The 10,000-nt window shown below is 38.4% G+C and overlaps 1 protein-coding gene across 1 annotated transcript in view; it reads right to left on the bottom strand.

The window, feature by feature from the left end:
• Positions 1-9,152: 9,152 nt before the first annotated feature.
• LOC137991570 (uncharacterized) overlaps positions 9,153-10,000 on the bottom strand; it is a 20,553-nt gene continuing 19,705 nt past the window's right edge. The window contains exons 12-14 of the mRNA XM_068836641.1: positions 9,831-9,928; positions 9,337-9,461; positions 9,153-9,205 (exon numbers count right to left, since the gene is read on the bottom strand). Coding sequence (XP_068692742.1) covers positions 9,153-9,205; positions 9,337-9,461; positions 9,831-9,928 — 276 coding nt within the window. The remainder of the gene's footprint in view (positions 9,206-9,336; positions 9,462-9,830; positions 9,929-10,000) is intronic.

The raw sequence follows: 10,000 nt of genomic DNA, 5'->3' as shown, positions 1-10,000 counted from the left end.
GAAGTTAGAGAAATATTGTTGGCGTCCCAAATAAATTTCATCTTACACTACAATGACAAATAAAATTGTCAGAGAAATAAAATTCCTGTCTCCTCGCGCACGTATGCAAATTTGTTAACTCATTTTCACCGAGTCCCGATTCCCGCGAAATTTTTCTTCTATCAAATACATTGTATTAACAAAAATATTGTTTCTCGTCAAGCCTTGCATCTTTTATGTTTAAATAACCGCTAAAAATAAAGATTTTTTTACGATGTATCGGTAGATACATAATCAATATTCTCTGTCAAAATTTGCACAATAGTCAAATCACAAAAATAGCAACGCACGTAACAAATTTAGTCGCATTTACCTCTTCGTTGAATTCTAATGCTTAACACAGGAATTTTTAGTTATTGTGAAAATCTTTCCATATTCGTTAGCAGTCATCCTTTCAAATTTCAGAGAAATCGACCGGTCCGCGAATATTTTACGAGTTTTTTTTCAATGGGATGTCAAAAGGCCAAGTGGATGTTATGCATAATAGCGCGTGTGACCCGTTATAAATATTTTTTCACAAAATGTTCACGAATCGTCAAGTATCACCACAGAAGACAAGAACGTCATTCTAAAAGCTTATTCTACGCAAAAAGTAGGTTCTGGAGGTAATTTTGGGAGTGGAAATCAAGTTTACGGCTGACAAGAGTAACATGGTATATTTGTATTTAATTAACTTAACACAACAGAAAGACGCTTACTTTATTTTGACACGAAAATGCTTTACTATTGCCATAAAAACTATCCAGCCAGCCAGCCAGCTTTTCCAGCGAATTATTTTTTTGAAACAAACAACATATTCGCTATTAGAGGCAAAAAACCCTTCCTATTTCATTACGTGCAGGAAGACAAGAAACTCAATCGTGTGAAATTACACTCCGTGTCAAAAACGCAACTAAATATATTTCCCACCAATGATCAGCATCAAACCCTCTACTGAAGAACACTTTACTTGAATTATCAAGCAAAAAATGGGTAACAAGCTTTCTTTCAAATAAGTTTTGACTAAGAAGAATTAGTGAAATTTCCAATTGTTACCGGAAGACTGTGCAGAATTGAGCAAATAAATACAAATAAGCCAGACAGATCACAGATCCAAGTTGTTCAATTCCCTCTCTGTCTTTGTTAAACCCATAAGTTACTAGTGAATTTTCCATTTGATGTCAGTTTTGTACATAACAATACACTTGTACAATATTACAACTATACCTCACTTTAAATACGGCTCGACGGGCGACAGATTGTTGTCGAAGTCCATTACTTGTCGCTTTTAAGATTCCAGATATTTTTTCACCGCCTGTCTTGTTTATCCAATTTACGTTCCATTCTTTAGCTCCATAAGGGTACATTTTGTTTAAAGATCCTCCAAAATGCCATTTGCGTTTCAATCTTCGACGCCATTGCTGGTTAATAAAATATTCTACTGTTTCAAACCAGAGAAATCCACGCCTTCCAACTACCCCCTGAAATCCTACCAAAATACGCGCGGAAGACTCTATTACAAAGACACCACTTAGCAAGGGAGGAGCGACTTTTCCCGACACGGAAAAAAAGAAAAAAAAAAGAAAAAAAAAGAAAAGAAAAGAAAAAAGAGAAAACGAACAAATCCCACCCATTTTCCGACTGGGATTGCCATACTGGAAACCCAGTAAAAATCTATTTTGATAATGCGGACGTAACAGGAAACAAATATCTGGTAAAAACACTCGTCCCAGGGCAAACCGTGCGACATCAGCGCGAGCCAATGCCTTTCCCGAAAATATGGCGACTTAAAGTCGCAATTTTATTATCATGTCAATATTAGTATGGACGCGCAAATATTTTTTCTATTGGGAATAAGAAACGGCTGATTCCTGTCAGCCTTTTGGAAGAAGATGAGGAATGTGAGTTGCCGGCTTTGCAAAAATATCCTCGCATGATTCAAGTAAACCCATCCGAACACGCTAAACAACAAAGGAAGCCTCTACAAGTTTTCTTTGCCAAAGAAAAGGAAGGGGGAAGCGAGAACGAACAAGACATGTGCAGAGATACTGATTTAGACGACTGAAAGCAGCGAATATTTTCTGAAGTAGACGAAACCCTCCACTGTACATGTGAGGTGGAGATGATGACTGGCCTTCCGAATAGTGTTGTGTAAAGTGTTTCTTGCTTGTAAGTAAGAGAAGAATAACGATGAGCAGCTGGTAAATATTCGACCAGTGCGCCGCATTTTAACCCCTTCAGGTCGTCATAAATTTCAAGTTATTATTCATAGGACCTTCTCCGAAGGGTAGTTCCTCTGAATTGAGTTCCTGCTTGGAATAGTTGACAAAATCGTCCAGTTCTGTTATGTGTCCGGAATTAAAGACTATGAAGAGGTAACGCTCTAGACGTGAAAGTAAAACCCTTTAATGTGGCAGAGCAAATGTGGCCATGGAGATGTGATGGTACAAAGGACTGCAATTAGTGGTACAAGATAAGGAGTTCACAGAGAAAAAAAAATCAGGATGTCTGTTCCCGATCAGTGCAAACTTGTACGACGATCCATTTAAGTCTGTTCCCGCTGGAACGAGTCTCCTGAACCCTTAATCTTGAATCTTAAATATTGATTCCTCTTCTATTTTTAAACTGTACTTATATATGTAAGAATAACTAGTTTCTAACCCAAAAGGAAAAACAGATGTATGAAGTACTAGAAGTCGTATTTTATTCATTCATTTATTTCTTCATTTGTCATGCTACGAAACACGCAATTTACTGCAATTAGTGCTTGGTAGTATTGTAATCTGTTCGTATTCACGTTCGTATTGTAACACTTATTGTAATGTTTACTGTAGTGTACAATGCGTTAATAATAATAATAATAATAATAATAATAATAATAATAATAATAATAATAATAATAACGTAGCCCAGTAACGACGAAAGGAACTCGACGATAGCGCTGAGTGAAGAGGCAAGAAGCTTCATCGAAGGTATCATTTCACCTCTTATTCTTCTTTGGTCAAATTTTCAGCTACTATGGAATGACCTCTCCATCGTTGCGGTTATCCTGATAACCTCACTTTACATTAATTACATGTAAAGTGAATTAGTTATTTATCCATTTATTCTTACTCAAAAACGTCAAGATTTGCCATTTGAGCCCGGCGAGTCAGCGAGCAAGAGAAACAAACGTGGGTAAGAAGGGGAAAAACTCCACGAGAACGGCAGAAAGGTCCATGGAGACCACCGCAATTTGTGTCAGAGAAGATGAAAACAGGGAACTGGGTGAGCTCATCGAGTGTATAAGAGGGCCAGAAAGAACTTGAGAAAACATTCTGTGAGGCTGATGAGACTAACCCAGGAAGAGAAGCTATTTCGAAGGACTTTTGCAAAGACCAAAGGAAAAATGGTGAGTCATTATAATATATTTTTGGTGTGCAGCTAGACAATGTGGTAGTCATTTCTTTCTTCAAGAGCATAGTTAGCAACCTGGCCACCTTTTAGAAATCCAAATTCAAGCCAAGAGTTAAAAGGGACGAGACGTTCCTTGAGCTTAAACTGAGTTGCCTTTGGTACATGTTTGAACTCCTCAAATTTCGTATTCATTCCCGAAAACCTCAAAAAATTATCAGTCCGGAAAAGAAACACTATTTCTTTTTTTCAAATACACCGTTTTCACTGTCACGCAACAAAATAACAACTTCGAAACCGTTCAATGAAAGCGGCCAAGAACTTGGAAAAATGCAGGAAACAAATTTATAAACCAGCTCTCCAATTCTCAGGCCTGTGCGGTACGTCGTTTCTGAATAATTTGTGCAAGCGTTTGACGCAACTTAATAGAGTTTTGTATGGAGACGTTATCATGTTGATAGATCAAAGTCACCCACCAATACAGCGGCATGTAACCGACAAAAACATCTAGAGTTCACTTTGGGATGAGAGCCCTTACTTTTCGCTCATGAGATAATATATATATATGTATGAACACATCTCCTCACACAAGCCTCAAACTGTTCAGATTTATAGGGATAGACTGTTTTTTTTCCCAACCATTTGAAATAGCTTTGTCGTGCAAAGTGACAATTCGGAAATTCAAAATGCTGTATTTTACAAACGAAAAATGTCACGAAACTGGAAACTTGAAAAAAGATTTATTTCTTGGTCATCTTCAACGTCCCATAAATAAAAATCCAGAATACCTTGCGGTTTTGATTTAGAATTTGATGACGTCACTGTGAAACCATCTGTAGCTTTTTGTTTGTAAATAATCATTGCATTAATTTAACTTGGTCAAGGAATTCAATTTAAATTTTCATCTGAATGCGCAGTAAAAAATATTGTTGGATTCCCAAATTAACGTCAGAATGACTAAACAGCAAGAAATCTTGTCATCGTTATGAAAACTGCTCCCATATCAAATTTCAATCCACGCATGCAAATTAGTTAGTGTTTCCACAACACGATGAATCCCCAAGGGTATAAAAATCCCACCAAAACCGTTTCCATCCAATTGAAAAAATTGCTATTAGAGGCAAAAATGAATAACAAAAATATCACGAAACAAATGGACAGCAAGCCTTCTTTCAAATACTTCTTGACTAACAAGAACTAGTCAAATTTCCAATTGTTATATAAGACTGTGCATAGTTGAGTAAAAATAAATAAAATTATAAATAGCCAGACAGCAGAGATCCGACTATCCACTCAGGGTGTTCGATTCCTTCTCTGAGATTGTTAAACTCACATCCAACCAGAAAAAGATACCAGAGCATTTGCTATTTAGCTCCATTTTAATGTTGTACCCAACATCAAAGTTAGTAAAATATTGGAACTACAGCTCACTTTGATATTCGACAGCGAAAGATGCAATCGTTGTCGAAACCATTATTAGTCGCTTTTAAGATTCCAGATATTCATTTTTCACCGCTTGTGTTGTTTATCGAATTGAGTTCCATTCTTGAGCTCCATAAGGGTATATTTCGTTTAAAGAACCAATTAAAAGTTTTTGCGTTACATCGGCTTCGCCGCCATTGCTTGTACTGTGTCCACCGGATAAAATCTACGCATTTCTTCTTTCCTCCCCTCCCCCTGTTATCATCTCAAACAGCCTTTGCCATTTACTCAAGAAGCCCTGCAGCCTTCCGAGTGGTAAGAAGGTTGCACATTTTTCAACTGCCTTGCTGCAAGGAGCTAAGGAAAATGATTGTCAAGAATGCAGATTGCCAGGAATTAATGAAGCCTATTTACAGAGGCATAAGAAGTTATTCAAAGAATTTTGCAATAAGACAACAGATACAGGAAAAGAGGAACCCCTTGCAGTTGGTGCTGTTATTTTTTTTATGAAACCAAGGAAACACTAACAATTAAAATAAAAACTAAATCTTATCTAATAACGACGCGAATCAATCCTGATTCTATTTCGTCATTGGTCTACGTCACTACGAAGTCACGTGAGATGCACAAAACCAGAGCTTGCAGTTCAGTGTCGTTTCTCAGACGTTCAAGTCAAAGATATTTTCGTATTTTTTTCTAACGTATGGCAGCCTATATGGAAAACAAAGAAGACGAGCTTTTGAGGGAAGATATCGAGGGAACTCTTGCATCTGGAAAAAATAAGGGCTCCCTCACAGTGCAACGAGCTAATGGCTCTTTTAGCTTGAATGAACAAGATCGGATGTCCGCCATGAGCGAATCACTGCTCTGCAAAGGCGTCACTTCTTCAGGGGAAACACAGGATTCTAATTAATACTGTTGGAGTTATCATTTTGCTGCAGTTGCTAGACCTAAGATACTTTCCAGGTACATTTTTTAGTTGTTCTTCGTTCAATTTTTTCAACCAGAGAGACTGGATAATCTTTGCAAGACTGTCAGCTACTGGAGGGTCAGTCCTTCCGCTTTGCTATTTCGTCTGGGAGAGGGTCTCCTTTATCGAACCTGCGCTTCTTACTACAATCGCCCAGCAGTTCTTCAAGATCTGTCGTCAGCCCTACAGTTCACCGTGACCAAGGTGGTATATATTTGTGAAAAAACAACAGATTTACGTAACATTCAAATTGAAGCTTCAACATTCCCCCTCCCCCTTGGCATACCCCGGTCATTTGAGTACTTTTCCTGCCCAGGGGGAGCGAATTTGATCACCTTAGTCTTCCCGGGGGTGGGGCATTTGATCACCACTCATAGAGGGTGGGGAATTTGATCGCTAGCCTCGATTTCATGTTACGTTGATAAATCATGGCGGAGACAAACCTGGATATCGATGCATTCAAAGATAAAGATTCCGCATTCGTGGCTGATTGGTTGAATAGCGAAGGCCTACACAAACTTTGTTCCGTATTTGAAGGTATTAAGAACCAATTTATATTATCTTTGAATATAAATATATAAAATTGTATTTACAATTGTATTTACAATATAAAACAACAATTCAATACAAGTGACCATAGATGCATCTCTGATTGGTTGGGGAGCATGTGTTGATGGTCACTCAACGGGGAGGAACTGGCTCCAGAAGAAGCTAAACATGATATTATTATTTGGAAATATACTTGCTGCCTTGTTTCATTAAAGTCATATCCTGACCAACTATCAGGAAAGTATATTAACCTCATGGTTGATAACACTACAGCTGTTGCACATGTCTAAACTGCCACAGTGTCAAAGGCAGTTGGCCATGCGACTTCCCGAAAAGAACGCGGGTTGCACCACAAAGTTTCACATTGGCATACATGGATGGTTGGACGGTACAGATGTGTAACCATATTTTCCTACCCATGGTGCTCGCGTGCGTGGGTTTGGTGCGTGTATGTACTAATCACCTCAAGTGCAACCAATCAGGGCAGATAATTCAGTTTTAACAATCACCTATGTAATAGACGTTATTCGTATTCTTAGCACTGGACTAGAACTACTGTAGCTTGCAATGGAGGCTAATGCGGGCAAGCTAGTTCCGGTCCAACACTGAGAATACGAAATGGTCTATTGTCTTAATACTTGTTATTGCTAAACTGCAAGTAGTATTGGCTACCTAGGAAGCCTAGTGTCATTTTCGGCTTCTATCACACTGATATTTCTTTTCTCTCACTTTTTTTTCTGAATTTAATTACGCTTCTTTTTTATGTCTTGTTAGTAATTAAGTGCATGATGAATGATGTTATGCCTTTATCAAGTCTGCTTTTTAAATCAGCCATTAATTCTAAAATTATTGAGTGTTTCTACAATAACTTGAACTCATTACCGGCATCTTTAAATGACAATTCATATTCAGTAATGCATAATCACCGAGGAGTATGTCAATAGACCATTTTACAGTTGTGTGCTTAGGTACCTGGCCTTTGAGCGAAAGTGAGACTGAAGTTGACCTTGCTGTGATAGAAACCTCTCTGCCTTCCTTATGTCAATTCCTACTAATTGTCATGAGTACATTATCATTAACAGAAGAAACGAAGTGAGGCTTCTATCAAAGAAAGGTCAACTCCATCCTCACTTTCATTCAAAGTCCAGATAACTGTAAATATGCAACTGGAAAATGGTCCATTCCAAATCGCCCTTGCACATACATCACTGGCAATTTGAAGATAGAGGTAACCCTTTTAGAATCGTGAGAAGGAAGCTGAAAAAAAAAAAAAAATTAGCTGAAGCTATTTCTTACAAAGATCGTCAATGGGGTCATGTAAACCTTTTTCAACTTCTCCTGCTTGCAATAGTAGAAAACAGCAAAAGTTGAAAAAAAATACTATGGTTATAGACTAGTATTCCACTCAAAATAAGAAAAGAGTTCTGTTGTTTTGAAATGGAATGAAACAAGAAAGCTATATGAAGGTCATGAAGGGTCATGAAGGGGAAAATGGGAACTGTAATTTACCCTGACATTTCGGTGGGAAAATGCGATAATGGGATTTGATCACTGGGAACTGGGATTTTGTTACTGGGAATGGGAGAAAAAGTGTCCCTGGTGCTAATGGGATTTGCATAATTAGAGGTCATCAGGTATTAGTTCTGCTCAAGATTCCTGATACCAAATATTTTATGCCGTCTTGCGTCCCTGGCCACTGCCACGTCTAATACGACTTCACTAGCATGAATAAATTTGACTTCCCTAAACCCACTGCAACCAATGCAATCGCTCTAAAAGAAGAAGCTCAGATGAGGAACTGGGCAAGGCGCGATGGTAAATGTGTCACGCACATGAACTGAAGCGTCCTTGAACGTACTCTACTGATTTTCAAGACCTCGGCTTAGCGATTGTTGTGGGTGTAATGAAGACTCCGAGGAGGATACTTGTGATGGATTTAGTAATGATGATGATGATGACGGTGCAGGACTCTGAAAGTGACGTAAAGATTCGGGAGACTGCATCCTGCAGAATGCTCTTATGTGCCTAGTGATAGCAGGCCTTTTCATTCTCGGCGGACACTGTGTAAGCAATCCCATGCAGCTACAAATTATACCTCGCACTCTCTTTATTATTGGCTTTCGTTCTCCAGTAATTTCATGTTTCGTTTTGACACTTATCATTAACTGCTTCATAAAACATATCGATGCTGTAAAATTATATTTTCCCTGTCATAACTCCTGGTGGGATTTTAGCAGCAGGTAATGGGATTTCTGAGAAAACTTGCCACTGGGACTGGGATGTTGTCCAAATTTGGACTGGGAACTGGGATTGCCACCCCGCCCCTTTGCCCTCCCCGTCCCTCCTTTATGACCCTCTTCATATGTGGATAATGTTTAATAATAACAGTCACGGTCTATTATTGATGACTTGGTTTAATAATAAAATCACAAAAAGCATTCAATAAATACAAAGAGTAAGGTTTCTCGACGTTTTGATAGATCCACCATCATTATCAGCTATGGAATTGGTGGTGTTACAAAGTTGTTAGACTTGAGTTCACCAGAGTTTTGAATGGAAGAATTGGGGTCATAACCGAGTGCTTGTTTGCAGAGAACAGGCAAAGACACGCTGGATATTTCGCTAAAGTAGAAATGTCACATGACCTTCGAGGAAGATTGTGGGCTGCTTCGTTTTCGGGTAATAGGGTTCTACGTTTTTGCCCTAAGAAAGGTTACAACATGAAACATACAAAAAAAAACATGATACGTTGATGCTTCTGCTGCAAAGATATTACTTCTGTTCTTTATTCCTTTCAAGGTCAAAGACGCGTATCGGTTTTCTCACTTTGAATCACAACCTCGTTAAGTGATCCTAAGGAAAAAGAGAGAAAAATGAAATCAGGGTTCTTAATTTGATCCTAAGAGTACTGTGACAGCAATAGAGAGCTAAAGCAGAATTTAATAACGAAGCCTAAATACTTAAGTGATGCTAATACGACCAACCTTGTTTGTTGCAACAAATCATCGATGGTTGGAAGAGCAATACAAGTACGCAACCCGTTAGAGCGAGGATCCCAGGAACAACCGAAAAGACGTAACGTACATAGTTACTTGTACTTGTCTTGCGGCTAGATGGAGCAACAGGCAGAAATAACAGCAGTGAGTAGTAAGCTCGAGCAACAAAAGAGAAAAACCTCTTTTATATGTTAACAACAACACAGGAGAAGTGGCGGTTATGAAGAGTACCCTTACAACGCCAAGGGCTTTTTATTCCTTGACCCACTGTTATCAATAGGAAACATTTACAATCCTGCTCGGCCACAAGTGACCGTCTCGCGTATAATCAGCTCAAAGGCACATTCCACTTTTGCTTGGGGTTCTAAACTTCATAGATTTCTAGCTAAATTAAATCTGATTTGCCCGCGGACACTTATAGATAAGCTATTGCCTGAGTAATTTATTTAGCTGTATATCTGTGTTTTAAGTCAAGTTCTTACTGGTTTTCCGGGTAAAATTCTTGTATGGTCATAAAAAATGCACCACTTGATATCCTTGCTATAATGGTCATGACTGACAATGCAAATCCACTGCTCTCCTGTAAAAGAATATGAATTACTGTTATGATTAAAGGTGGATTGCGGAAAACTTCAAAGAAAGGCACTTATCT

The sequence above is a fragment of the Montipora foliosa genome, chromosome 2 (assembly GCF_036669935.1).
Source record: "Montipora foliosa isolate CH-2021 chromosome 2, ASM3666993v2, whole genome shotgun sequence".
Classification (NCBI taxonomy): Eukaryota; Metazoa; Cnidaria; class Anthozoa; order Scleractinia; family Acroporidae; genus Montipora; species Montipora foliosa.
This window is presented reverse-complemented; position numbering and strand designations above follow the sequence as displayed.